The sequence below is a fragment of the Contarinia nasturtii genome, unplaced genomic scaffold, assembly GCF_009176525.2.
Source record: "Contarinia nasturtii isolate CC-2019 unplaced genomic scaffold, AAFC_CNas_1.1 Cnas_scaffold_2166, whole genome shotgun sequence".
Taxonomy (NCBI): domain Eukaryota; kingdom Metazoa; phylum Arthropoda; class Insecta; order Diptera; family Cecidomyiidae; genus Contarinia; species Contarinia nasturtii.
In genome coordinates, this window is record NW_022199493.1 from 152,481 (window position 1) to 167,390 (window position 14,910).

A 14,910-nucleotide genomic window follows, 5' to 3' on the forward strand; every position below is an offset into this window, starting at 1 on the left:
ATTTTTTTTTCTTGTCTCTCTGTTTGGATTTTCAGAATGTCTTGCAGCGTAGCGGGAGTGATTCGATCAAGTGTTCGATTGCGTGGTTCATCACAAGGTACTAGTGGAGGTTCTATTAGTGGATCGTCCACTGCAATTCACGGTACCCAAAATATGGGAGGCCCACCACAACCCGAATCAAATGAAAGGTGCTGTATATGCTGGTGCTGTTGCTGGCGCTGCTCATGGTAAATACATCACACGCATAACCAATTTTATTTTATCTCGTCTTATTTTCTTTTAATATATAAAACGAACATCCCACCACAACGGCAGCTGTGGCATCAATTCTCTTTTGACCACTGTCGATTGCTAACCGAAAATAAATGACATTCAGATCGAATTTTTCGATGGGATTTTAACCCATTTTTCGTCGTATCGCACATTTTTTCCATGCTATATTGCATGTTTATTTGTTAATTTTGGTCTTTTCAAGCACCAACCGTTTGCTTTTTTTTCTCTCTCGTCGTTTGTTTCTCATTTTTATCGATGCACTGCCACATTTATTACTTTTTTTCACCCCCAAAACAATTTCTTTTTTTCATTTTATATGTGTATATGTTTCACGTTGATTACACGTGTTATTGCGTGTGTCGCACCCAATCGGCCCAAACAATTTGTCACTTTTATTTATATTTATTTTATTTTTCGCTCTTTCGTTCGTCATGTTCGTGCCCATTTATTTAAATATGATATTTAAAAATTGGCGCTTTTCACATATCTTTTTTTTGTTCGCGCCGGTTCAGATTGTTTCTTGTCCATTATTGTTGTTGTTTGTTTCTGAAATTATTTTCCAATTTCCTCCACCTCTTTGTATACAACGTACGTGTATTGACATTATTTCAAGTGACATTTTCCCTATCTCTCTTTTGTCATTGTTCGATTGGCGTCTGCTTACATTTATGCATTCTTTATTTCATTTTTTCATAATTTTTTCTTCCTTTTTCCGTTCGTTCGATGTGGCCGTGTATTTAAACAATGAATTATGAATTTTACATATTTGTAGAATGCACGGAGAATATGTCAAATACCATCATTTTTTTGTGTTCAATAAATAATTATTTGTGTGTGTATGTGTGTATGTGTTGATTGATTTACAACATTTTCGCCAAATATTCGAACATACATTTAATGAGCTGTTGCTCCTTTTTTCTGTTCAATATTCAATAAATGTCAGTAGCATCAACTCTTTATTTAATATTAAAAAAATATTAATATAAAAGAGATTTATAAAATAAAAATGTCTTCTTTCTACCAACATGCTTTCAAATTTACTAAACTTTTGCCGTAACGTGCTAACACGCAAAAAACCGAATACGAACAGGATTCAAAGATGGTGAGTTTTTTTCATTACGTTCATTTCCCCTTTAAAAAACAAACAAAAACATTTGTTGTGATTTTTTAATGCGTTTTGTAAATGCTTGAGATAGTATGGGCTTGCAAACCGAATGAATTGAATACTATTTCGAATGAGTGGAATATTTATCGTTTTTTTTTTTTGATTGAGTAATTGTGCTAAATAGTCCATGTTAATTTAAATAACGTAAGTTCAACAAATGATTGAAGACTTTCAACAGATTTTGGTGGATTTAACCGCTAGAAGTGGGATATTTATGGATATATAAAGTGAAAGAGAGCTTTAAACGATTTCAAATAAAATTCAATAAAATGAATTTCGGTTGATATGATGCATTTCTATTAATCGGATTGCAGTTGGCATAAGTGTGATTGAATGATGCAAAGATTATTTCATTTTAAATACGACAACTTAAAAGCCAAATTCGGCACACTCATGGGAGATTCCAAAATAAATCAAATTAAATCGCAAATAATATCGAAAAGTCTTTATTCATCCATATTTTTGTGATGCTTCAAACACTCATTTGAACTATCGACTTTTTGACTGAACAATTCAACGATATCCAAGTGCATTGAAATTCAATTTGTCGTTTCCCATGTTCTATGCGTTCACCTGCCGAACGAAAATTGATATATCCATTTGGCTGTTTGTTTTGATATGACAAATAATTGAATATCGTCTGAAATAAATGCAGAACTTTATATGATTTATCAAGCACCAAGTGTCTCTTACATTGTGCGGCAACGTCTTGGCTTCTGCGATAAAATTTCATTGAGACTTTTCATATTTTGCATTTTCCCAAATTAAAGCTGATATTTGCACCGACACAATTGTGTACGCTCGACAAACTATATGGGTGCTGAATGTAGCAAACTGATGATATCAAACACTTGAATTACACGCTACCTATGTAATGCGTAAACATTTGCGTAAAATGAATGTGTGCCGAACGAGAGAAAACCTCCGGGTTTTTTTTTGGTCCATTTTCTGCACTTTTATGCAAATAATGCTCTTGATTATATTTATTTGTGCGAAATTCGTATTAGTTTGCAACAATCTCATGCAACAAACAAACAGAAATTAAATCGGAAATGTAAACATTTGCATGTACAAATTGTTGATAGTAATGAATACAATGTGTGCAAACAACTCTCGAAACTCGAACGAATGAGCAAAAAGTTGATCACAACAGGAAGAAGCAAAAAAAAAAGAGATGGGTCACAACTACCCCGGAAGGGCTTCAAGTTATGCCTTTTTTAAAGATCGAAGAAGATACGTGATGTGCACGTAAAAAGTTGCTATTGCGGTCATTTTGCTGATGATGGTGGCATTGTTGTGATTATTTTGTGCTACTTTGCGAGAACGATTACATTTTTTTTAGTAATAATAAAGGGAAGTAATCGCTCGTAATAGTGCAATAGTGTCCGAATTTTATGGCTCAATCGTTATTTGGAAGAATATATTGTGATTGTGAGAATTAATGAGCAGCGTAAATTATTCGATATCCGCTTATACTATATAAATTTAGTCCATCAATTTCACATTAAAGTGTTCGGTGTTTGTTTGCTTCGGAAAATTCAAATTGAGTCGCATGAAATCACTCAACTTTGAAAATTTGAAGATGCGCTGGAACGCATCAGGCATCGAACAAAATTGAGTTGTAAAGTATGCAATTGACAATTCCGGGTATGCACAGCATTTATACGTATTGGCCGGAATAAATTTATTTGAAATCGAGAACAATCATGCACACATGCAAGCGCGCGCACATACACACTAAAGAGCAAACAATTCGACTGTATAAATTGAATGAAATCTGAAGTGAGTCGTAATCATAATTTTATTCGTTGCATTCGACAATTGAACAAACATTCAATTGGACATTTCCGCAATGCGCACAAGAAGGAAAAACATATTTGAAAAATGATCATTTCGAAAAATCAAGTTTCCTTTTTTCTCTACATCTGAAGAATACGAAGAATGGCCTTTTTTTTTTTTAATTTATTGAATCGAAATGATTTTCGTTCAATGTGAAAATTGTTGCAAAATCGTCAAAAATTGGATACGTCACTCGCACATTATACACCCCACTCGCATAAATTAAATGAGTGTTGACAAATTGAGGGCATGAGTACCTTGAAAATATAGTGCTTTAATGTCAGTTATACCTATTCCTCTCTCTCTCTCTCTTTCTCTCTTCGGATTTCCAATTTCAACTGTGTGTTAATTTTTAGGTGGTGTTTTTCCAAACTGTTTAATATTCAATAAGATTTACACACGCACATTGAGTTCGGCGGTGGTTGATTGGTTGGTTGAAAAGCAACTGCGGCAGTGGCGGCGACGGCGACGTCGATGGCATTATATCAAAAAACACATAGTGAACACAGTACCTTTATTTCATCACACTCATCGAAATCGAGTCGAATTGTGAATAAAACCATGTCTGACATCAATTATTATCTATGGAATTAAAATGGTATCAAAATATACGAAATAAAAATAGATTTGTGTGTATACTTTTTAAAGAAACAAATAACCAAATGTGACACACTACAAAATTCAAAGCAAATTGGGAAAAATTGAGGGTAAAAAGTAGTGTGTGTGTATATGTGTGTGTGTGGCATATATGACTTGTACGATAATATTAATAATTGGATGACGTCAATTTTATTTTTATTATTTCTTTTTTGGTTTTTTGGATGTGAACAAGTAATGACACATATATGACTCCATACACACATACACATGTCTTTAAAGTCTATTAAACTAACGAGAAATTGGTACCCATTTGGTTAAAAATAGTTAAATCGCGTGGTAAAAGTTGTTGTGTTTATTTCATTCTCTGTCGTTCATGCCGTTTGTTCGATCGCTCTTTTCGTCCTCTCACACAATTCAAATGTAAGCGCGACTTTTAGATTACTGTTACCGTACACAATTGTAAATGTAATGTGTGTATGTTGCGCGGTGTGCGCTTAACATTTTACATTTGATGTGGATAACATGTGAAATAATCAAAAGCATTTTGCCGTTTTCCAATGAATGTGAAAACGAGAGCGGGCTCGCACTCAATACGAAAAATGTATGTGCGCGACAGAGTGAATGCATGTGTGTGTGTGTGTGTGTGTGTGTGTTTGTGTGCGCGCTCGTGGAAAACGAAGAGAAGGAAAATTACAAATGAAAACTATCAACCGTCGAAATCGCATTTATGCACGCACAAGCTTAGCACTGGAATTAAATTATGATGATTTGTTTTGTTTAATGGATCTAGAGCAACACAGCCAATTCGGTTTGAATACATTTTTGATGTTGAATAAAATGAACGACGAAAAATATAATACACACACACAACAACCACACACTCTCTCGCGAACACACACACACACTGAAAAATCCTTGAGTTGTGTTCTATACTCAACGTTTGCGAAAATGAAAGCAGATAATTTTCCATTTTATGCCTGCAAATGTTGAATTGAATAATAATCAAAACGAGCCATTTCAGTGGCGAACGAGAGAGAAAGAGTAACATTGGCAACAACGACAACGACGATGGTTTGCGGTGGCGGCAGTGTCGGTGATGATGATGATAATGAGTGAAAAAAGGCAAAAAAACGAGATAAAGGCAGGGAGGAGAGAGAGAGAGAAAGAAGGAAAAATGCCCTCAAATTAAATTGAATTAAAAGCGTTTATGTGGCCGTTGTGAAATTGAATCAATTCAAAACTTATATGCTATACATTGTTACACATATTTAAAATGCGAATTTATCACTGCAATTGCAAACTTTTTCTTTAGTCATTCAAGCCGATCTCGCTTCCTCTCCCCCCGCACCCTTTTCCCTTTGTCTCTTTCGCTCCTCCCGCCGCTCGCCACCTTTATCACCGCTTTGTTTCTCTCGCGTGTTTGCTTCGGTTTTTCATACATTGTAAGCCCGCTTTTGTTCGGACGGTGGCATTCATGTGGGCGATGTGGCAAAACGGAAAACACTAATTGAATCCGGATTATTTGCCAAAAGCATAAAAGAGCATTACAAATAAGTGTATCCCACACTTTCACACACACATACGAACACAGTCGACAGTCGATCTCTTTCTCTCTTCTTTTCAACATTGCACCGGTTCTCTGTTTCTTCATTTTTCATCTTCGTTTCTTCCGATCAAAGAAATTCTCGCACACACACACATACACAACGTGTTGGGAATGTATTGAATGCTTGGCATGTTTGTCATTTTGTGTGTGTGTGTGTGTCTCATTCGCCTAGTTCATTTGCGCCATATTCGATGAAATGAAATTATCTCATTCTTCACGGCAATGCGAATTGGAATGACTAAAAATGAATGTGCAAACAAATAAAAAAACGGCATCACACTGCCGTCGCTTCGGATGTTTGAAAACAACAAAACAATTGTTGCCCGAAAATTGTTTTCTTTTCAAAAGTTCGCATCGGCGTATGAGTTTTCTTTTTCGTTCCAAGAAAGCACTGAAAATCGAATGTGTCGAAAATATGTGCTTAATTGAACGCATGCGTCGCAATCATCATAGTCAGCATCAGCATCAGCATCTCAATGTACACGATTAAATCCAACTATTGCCATTCTTCAGCACTAGCCGCTTCTTAAGCACTCAACACACTCCGTATAAGATTCACGATACTCCGAACGTCGTCGTCTTTGTATTCATTTTGAGACACTCAAGACCACTCTTTGGTACATCTCTCTTTCTATTTGGCACGGTACACCACAATTGTGGTTGAGAGTGGGACCTTTCACAACACTGAAATGTGTGTTAGCGTCTTTTTACGAAGTTCACATCGTGCTTAAATAACAAAACAAACGCATACACACACCACATTGAGTGTAGGAGAGAGCGAACACTTTTTCATATATCTAGAATAAGGGACTTATTTAGTTTCGTGCTCACTCGCGCTTTCTTTCGATATATATATATTTCTGCTGTTTCGATAACAAATCGAACGCCACCATTTTTGTACGCCATATTGGAGTAAATGTGTGTGGGTGTTCGTTCATGTACGTGCGTGTTCTGTATATTCTGATTTATGTTACACACGTTCCCTATTCACTTACACAAGACCTTTATACTTCTCGGTCGATTCCCAAATTCTGATAGCATCGTTTTTGGCGATGCTTTGTCATTGTCAACGATTGCACATAAAAAGAAACGTACTTGGTGACTTTCTATCGAAAGCGCTCAAAATTCAAAGCAGATATGGAGAGAGAGAGGGGGGTGAGGAGGAGTAAGCGAGTAAAAGATAGAGAATGACCCATTTTCCATTGTAACAAGCTTAAAGGTATCATCATGCGTTTTATGCTCAAAAAAAGTAACAAAGAGTTTTTTTTTTTTTTGAAAAAGCCCGAAATATTTTTTCATTGTTGTCTAGCATGGTACAAATAAAACCGATACATTGTCACTTGTCTGTTTATTTTTTGTTTGTTGCGTGTGTGCCGTCATCCAATTTTCGGTGTTGCATTTCACTTTTTTTCTTGCTAATATTTTGGCGTGTGTCGACCCGATACGCTGTTAATAATGAAAATGAACAACGAATCAACATTGACAATTTGCAATACGATATAGCATAACCGATGCGACGAAAAACAACAACCACAATCACCACCACCGACGACGACATCTCTCAATCAGCACACCATAAGAAAATCCATTGATAATAAATGTTGAGAGCTCGGTGAGTTGTGCTATATAGCACATATGAATCGTTGCGGCGAAAGAGTAGCTCTTATTTTTCTCCAAATAATACTGCAACATAAAGTTTTTTATGAATAGTTTATTTGTTGTATTACAACAAATAAACCGTGTGAAAAAAACTTCATGTTGCAGTATTATTTGGAGAAAAATAAGAGCTACTGTTTCGCCGCAACGATTCATATGCGACTGATTGCGTTTATGTTTTGTGTGCACAAAAATAGCGACCGTTTCATGAATGAAAATCGGCTCGGAGCGATGTCCAAGTGTGCATAAATGATGTGTATCATTGAGTGAGACGGAATAAAGACAAAGAAAGAACGAAAGAAGAAGAGAGAGAGAGAAAAACCCACGCAAGAGTTTCCGAATAAAATTTGATTTTCTGTTGATTTCATCAAATCGCAAATTGCTGTGGTGTAAAAGTATTGCAAATTCATGGGCTACGGTTGAAATTTCGGTTATTTCTGTTTTTTGTTGCCGATATTTTTGCACGCGTGTATTTAATTGGATTGTGAATGATAAATAATTGAAATTGTATTTGATCTGAATATGTTGATGAATGAAAATGAATTTATAAATAGATTGAGAATGTAAAAGAAAAGCGCCCATTAATTTCATCGATAAATGAATGAAAAAAAAAATGAATGAACGAGACCAGACGTGCCTGTGTTTTTTTTTTGCTTGTTTGTTTGTCAAAATAAACAAAAATGTGACACAATTAGTGGAAAATACATCAAAAGTAACAAAGCGAGTGACTGGCGCAGGGACTGACGCATACCGAATGAGTGGAGTAAGGTAATGGGATGAGTAAAATATGAATAAAACCCGAAAGATCGATGCCAGCGACATTTGAAACCCAAATTAAGTTGGATTTAAAAAAAATACAAAGTCAAACAAAGTCCATGCAGCTCATTCGATTTTCATAACTCAAACAACAATTAAATCAATTTCAACCATTTCCAAAGCTTAAGAACAATTCGAAAACACTCTGACCACCACCCATTGACCGAAAAAAGCTGTCAGTATCGGTCAGTCTCCGAAATAAATCACTCGATCTCGAGCGTGAAAAATTGGTCCATTGAGAGTACTATTCCGGCCTGTTGAGCAGCTGAAAATTTACTTTTACTATTTTACGATGTGATTTTAAATCTTGTAACGTCAACCTTGAGATTGTATCAACGGCCGAATCAAGGCTGATCGAGACTAATCGTCCCTGTACATTCAACCAATAAATAACAACGTTTAGCCACCAGCTCTGGATTCTTTTTTAACAGGTGGCTCTATCCGAAAGTGGTAACTCCATAAAACAATTGGTTGAAATTCTCATCGATGGGATACGAATAGAACACTCTTCTCAGAGACCGAAATGGTCATGTGATTATTCACTTATTTTAGAACTGAATCTATGCGTGTGTATGTATTCTACCGCTTCATGAATGAAATAATCTCAGCATTTTCGAATGCAACTGAAAATGTGACTCTTTCGATATTTTCTGACCAGTCAATTTTTCTTTAGGTTTTGCAAATGCGGTAGAGCCGTGGGTAATGCGGTAGATAATGGTACAGCAAAAAAAGATCCATCCAATGCAGAGCAGCTGCTGTTGGAGCATGAACAGTAAGTAATCAGTATTCAGAATTTATTGCGGAATTAAGCGGAAATGTTTCAATTTAAAAAAAAATGCAATATCTATATTCGATAGGCAACCACCGCCAACACTGGATGAAATTCGTAGCTGGGGTAAAAGCTTTGGGCAATTCACTTAAAAATTACCTTTCTATTATTTAATAATTGTTATTGATTCTTTTTCGATTATTTCGATTATTTGTCGATTATTTTAAATTAATTCTTTTCTTTTGTGATTCTCCCCTTAGGTAAAAGTTTCGATAAGTTAATGCATAGTCCGGCCGGTCGTAAGGTGTTTCGTGATTTTCTTTGTTGCGAATATAGCGAAGAGAATATATTGTTTTGGTTGGCCTGTGAAGAGCTAAAAGTAGAAACAAGTACCGAAAAAATCGAAGAAAAAGCACGACTTATTTATGAAAATTATATATCGATATTGTCCCCAAAAGAAGTAAGTTGTAACTCTTTTGTTTTTCGGTTTTTTGTTTCACTCTTTTCACTTTGAACAAATATTTATGGACACTCTTAAGTCACTCATTTTTTCCAATGAAAAGAGTGTTATTTATTGTTTTTGGTGAGCAATTAAATTGAATGAGACGACATTGTTTGATTTCAGGTATCATTAGATTCTCGAGTTAGAGAAGTAGTTAATAGAAATATGGTAGATCCAACGCCTAACACATTCGATGAGGCTCAAATACAAATTTATACATTAATGCATAGAGATTCGTATCCAAGGTAAGTTTATGTCCACCAAATGTCATCACACATCGACACGGTGCGATTGAATGGCACAAATATCTTTTGGCAAAAGTAATAACCGTGTCTCATTGATTTGTATACTATTTTCTTTATCGTTATAGATTTGTGAACTCAACGATATATAAAGGAATTGCGCAATTCGAAAGCCTCTCGGCGTCCGGTTCGAAGGCATCTGAAAGTCCAACTTAGAAATTCTTTTAATTTAACAAACCAACAAACGGATTATCAAAATATATTACATTTAAATTTATAAACAAAGAAAAAAAACACTTCACAAGAGCACGATTAGAGTTTAAAAATTAGTCAAAATCACCACAAATCGTACCAAGTTCAAACAAATGAAAATATTAAGTGGGAAAAAAATTTAACGTAAAAAATTATATCTATAAAATTTCACATCCTCGCCCCCCCAAAATCAAGTAAATTTATTAGATGAGTATTAAAATTAGAGCATAAAAGTATCTGAGAAAAATGAAAACACACAAATTAAATGCACTATGGACGCAATGATGCGATTGCGCGCGCACGCACAACTTAAACGAAAACCAAATTACATGAAATGGAACAAACAGACAAAAATAATATATATATCTACAAAGGAGTAAACAATCACAATATGGAACACGATAGATATGAATCCAATTCCCTTGCACCTCTTCAAGTTCCTTCTATCCGACAAAAATCGAGCAAAAACACAACCTGCAAATTCGATGCGACATTCTTGACATTTTGGCTTGCTGCAATATCACTTCTTTAAAGTCGCGTGTGTCAAGCTCTTCTCTCTTCTTCGTTTTCATTCAATGCAATGGTGACATTGGCACAATTACAAATCGTTCGGTTCATCAAATGAATCATGAATAAAAAACACACACACATGACAGTGTGTGAATGAGTGTATTTCAAGAGTAATACTATGTTTTTGACGGAGAGCGAGAGAGAGAGAGAGAGAGAGAGAGATAGAGTGATTACTTCAATGGAAAAACAATTCGCATAACGTAGCAAATGACAATTTTTGTTGTTGTTGTTGCCGTTGTTAAACAAGTGGACATGTTGAAATACAAAAACAACAAAAAAAACAGTATTACTTCATCAGCACTGTATTTCGGCATTCAATCACCAACATCCGTTTAAAAATTTAAATGCAAAAATATGGAATTCGAACAAACAACATTTCAAATATAAAAAAGCTTGATACAATGATCATTTAAAGTGGTTTACATAAAACTTTTGCTGTTGACCCAAATAAATGTTCAACGAATGCGAACCCTTGTGGAAATATTTCGACTTCATAGTCGACTAAAAATTGACTAAATTGGGACAAAAATGGCTGATATTTCAGCCAGCTAAAGTTAACTATAAGTGACTATATGCGTCTTCGTCTAATTTGAGTTGAGAAATGTGGATTGTGATCATACATTAACTACGGTTAACTAACTATAAGTATATGAAATTGACTTTTGTCAACTATGTTGACTATAATCACTTTTAGTTAACTCTGAAACATAACCGACTATATTCGATTTCAATCATCTATTGGTAATTTTAACCGAATAAAAGTGATTAAAATTGACTTAATTTATAGTCAGTCAGTCATTTTTTTTCCACAAGGGAATAAAAAAAAATAGAGATGATGTTGAAACGAATGTAAAAACGCTACAAACGACAAAAAGCAGCTATTTCTCTTACTTAGAACAACAACAACAACAAAAATAAAACCATCCCTCACTTCTCTCCCCATCCATCCTCAATTAAACGGTGTAGAATGCTACAGAGATTGGATATGAACAAACACCACAGCAAATGCAAATTGAAATTCACATATCTTGTGACGTGTCTCCTCTGAAATAAACTGCAATAAACTTTGCATCAAAATCAAACGCCCACAAACAAACACCAAACGAAATTTGTGAACCGCTATCCCCCGACCTTTTATGGAAAAAACATGAACTAAGCGAACTTATGAATATACCACACGAGAAACCAATTTGGAACAAAGAAAAAAAGAGATGGAAAAAAATCTTAAGCATATTAAAAATAAAACCGCATATAGAAATTCATAAAAGAGATAAACAATTTGGAATCTGAAATCGACAAAAATCGAACATCATTACGAGTATTATTATTAAATTGAACATTAAATCATTGACAAAGACAAACAAATCAACAAATATTCTAGTAACGAAATAATTAGCAAATTGTGTGAGTGTGTGATACGGGCCTAAGATCTATTTCTACGTCGTTTTTTATTTTATTTTTCATCCGAACAGTACAGCCAGTGATGTTTCTTGGAAATTCGTTGTTTATTTTTTGAGATTTTCTTTCTGATTCATTTAAAATGATACGAATGTGAGAGTCGCTCGTTCAAATATCGAAAGTGTGTTAGAAACGGGCACTGCACAAATGGCAATTGATTCAATGTGGTTCCCATTCGATTGAAATCGATTTGTTCTTTATTCAATTTAAACTGTCCGCGTGTGTATAACATTTGAAATGCAGTGCCGGTGCGGATAGGTGGTAAATGATGTCATCAAGACTGGCCACTTTGTCGTTTGGATCGTACATTAAACTTCAATTTATCTGTTCGTGGGTGGCAATGTACAAAATGCTGACAAAAGGATAATACGAAGCGTATCCGTGTGAACCTCTTTTGTGCATTCACTTCTTCGAAAATGTGTGTTCTTTTCGTATCTTTTTTCGTCGCTAATTTCAAAACCGGTACAAAATCGTTTCTTGGATATAAAAAAACAATGTGTGATATCTACCTATCAAAATGTTTACCCAGTTCTTTTCGTCTTGGTCACAACACAAAAGGAAAATATTAGAATAATATAAATATAATATCTAAAAAAGAAAGCAGAAACTAAAAGAGAAAAATAAAATAGCAAAAAGAAAAAAGAAAAAAAAAATGTAATCGGCTGTAAGCAGACCAAATAAGCAACTTAAACAAATTACCAATTTAGAATAAATCGATGTATTTAAAACTACTACTTTTGCATGTTAAAGAAAAATACTTAATTTTCGATGCGATTTTTTAGCCTTCTGAATTGAATTCATCGGTCGTCATTTAGATATCGCAAGATGATGGTTGACATTCATTGCTCTGTCTTTATCTCTTTCTCTCTTCCACACACGCCCAAACATTGAAGTGCATACGAGCTAAATCTCATTTAGAAAATGCTGAACAAATGTTGTTTCAAATTCAGGAAGATATATGACGGCATTAAATGTGAGACACAATTGCAAAGCTCACGTGATCGCATCGAGTTCGCCCGAGCGTATCACATCAATTTCATGTTCTTTGCGCCAACTGAAAATATCACGGTATTTGTCAAGATATTGGAAAATTAAAGAGAACAAAACAAAACAAACAAATTTATATGCCACCATTGTGTTTTTGTATAATTGATATGTTGTATTGTACAGTGCATTTTCTATTAAAAGAATTTAATATTATGTGTAGTAGCATTTAAATTGGCATTCATCGCATGGATAATAGGGTGGAACTATTTTTCAAATTTGATGTCATATCTCGATGGCCACTTGGAAAAACATGTCTTATGGTCTCCAAATTCAAGATATGAAAGAATTTTCAACTTCCTATTTGATATGATACAGCGTCTTGAAAATCCAAGAGAACCATTTTAATGAAAAATCATAATAATTGCGGAAAATCACCGTGAAAACTTGTGAATCTTATTAAATACATAATATCAGCAAGTTTGATGACATTTCAATCGAAATTTCAATTTTTTTCGTATTTGAGCTAGAAAACAAGAATTTTTTATGGTAAATTTCATAGAACTTAGTGATGTTTTCTATTTTGGTGAGAAAATAAAATTCATACGTTTTCACGATGATTAGGCTACCGCATTTTTTTATGATTTTCCAGTAAAACGGTCCTCTTGTATTTTCAAGTCGCTGTCTTATATCAAATAGAAAGTTGAAAATTCTTTCATATCTTGAATCTGAAGACAATAAGACATCGAAGTGGCCGCAATATTATGTCGAAAATGTTCCACCCTAATGGATAAGCGTCACGTGATATTTTGTTATTTGATTTGATTTCGGTTTGAAATCACAAACCATCACTCGAATGATTTGACCTTCAAAAGTTTCAACGGATTGTCAAGTTTGTTGGGGCCTCAAAGAGCGTACCATAGGGAAGTTACTTTGAATTGGATTCCACCCCAATCCCAAGTTTCGGAAAAAGTGAGTGCTTTCAAATTCCTTATGGTCCCGAACTTTTTCTTCCTTGGAATCAAAGAAATCATTTCGGGAAGGCCAGTTTTGGTTGTGAGTTTTCTATATAAACGAACCTAGTTAATACATTAAGCTTCGGTGTTTATGAAAATGGCAAGCATATACAATTCCATTTAGGCAACTCCTGTGAGTTCATCAGTTCAAAAATCAAATTCAATTCGAAAAATGAAACAATTTGCCACAAAGTCTATCTGGTGAATGACAATTTGAATGCTCAAATTATGTCATTGAACTTATAACCCAAAAAATAACAAAAAATTATATATATATATAAATAAATAAAATATATTTAAAAAAAATAAAAGAAAAAATAACATGAACAAATTCTATAGATCTAGACGTTTAAGAAATTTTTCACAAACACACACAAACACACAAAGAATATGTGATTTAAAGCAAAAACAAACCAAAAAAAATTAATAGGAAAATAACATTTAATGATCTAATATGAAATACACAAATGTCACAGCCATTAGCAAAACAAAAAAAAAATATATGAATAAAGTATAAATATAAATATATATGATAATTGAAAGGAAAATTGATCGATCTTCTTTGATTCGATGTTAAACAACGTTTTTTTTTCTCTCTGTTGATACCTTTTTAGATAAACAAAAAAAACTGAACAAAATAAAGGAGAAACGAACAGTTTTTCTGAACAAAAAATTAAATTATAACAATGTTTCACTTGATTTGTACATGAATTTCATTATTTTCTTATACGTATCGTATATTATAATGAGGTTCTCGAGAAAAAAACAATGTTTTTACTTATTATTCTTTCATGTAGAAAAAAAACAACACTTTTGTCCATCGAAATTGAAAAAAATTAAAAGAAAAATGCATCTACAAAAAATTGTGTGTAATCAAATCTACAAAAAATTGTGTGTTGAAACAAACCCCATAAATATAACTAAAATAAAATAATGATGAAGAAACAAATGATACAAAATAATACAGAAATGAAAAAGGTGTTCATCGGCCAAGTGATTGTATGGGGCATCGAACACAAACACACACACTTGCATCTCAAGTATTTTTGACACCCTCAATCCATTATTATCAAAAATAAATGAAAATCTTAAGTTTAGAGATGCTAAGTGAACAAAATGAATGAACAAAACAAATAAGTACAATCGAGTTTCGTATTCGCTT

At 34.0% G+C, this 14,910-nt stretch overlaps 1 protein-coding gene across 7 annotated transcripts in view; it reads left to right on the plus strand.

Annotated features, from left to right (window-relative positions):
* Positions 1-14,225, plus strand: part of LOC116347895 (regulator of G-protein signaling 17) — a 32,356-nt gene extending 18,131 nt beyond the window's left edge. For 5 of the 7 annotated variants that reach the window (XM_031778691.1, XM_031778690.1, XM_031778695.1 and 2 more), the window contains 7 exons: positions 36-227; positions 1,301-1,375; positions 8,629-8,727; positions 8,813-8,850; positions 8,985-9,184; positions 9,350-9,471; positions 9,597-14,225. In XM_031778691.1, the coding sequence (XP_031634551.1) occupies positions 37-227; positions 1,301-1,375; positions 8,629-8,727; positions 8,813-8,850; positions 8,985-9,184; positions 9,350-9,471; positions 9,597-9,684 (813 nt within the window). In that variant the 5' untranslated portion in view covers position 36 and the 3' untranslated portion in view covers positions 9,685-14,225. The remainder of the gene's footprint in view (positions 1-35; positions 228-1,300; positions 1,376-8,628; positions 8,728-8,812; positions 8,851-8,984; positions 9,185-9,349; positions 9,472-9,596) is intronic. The other 2 variants (XM_031778696.1, XM_031778697.1) reach the window with 2 other exon arrangements.
* Positions 14,226-14,910: the final 685 nt, after the last annotated feature.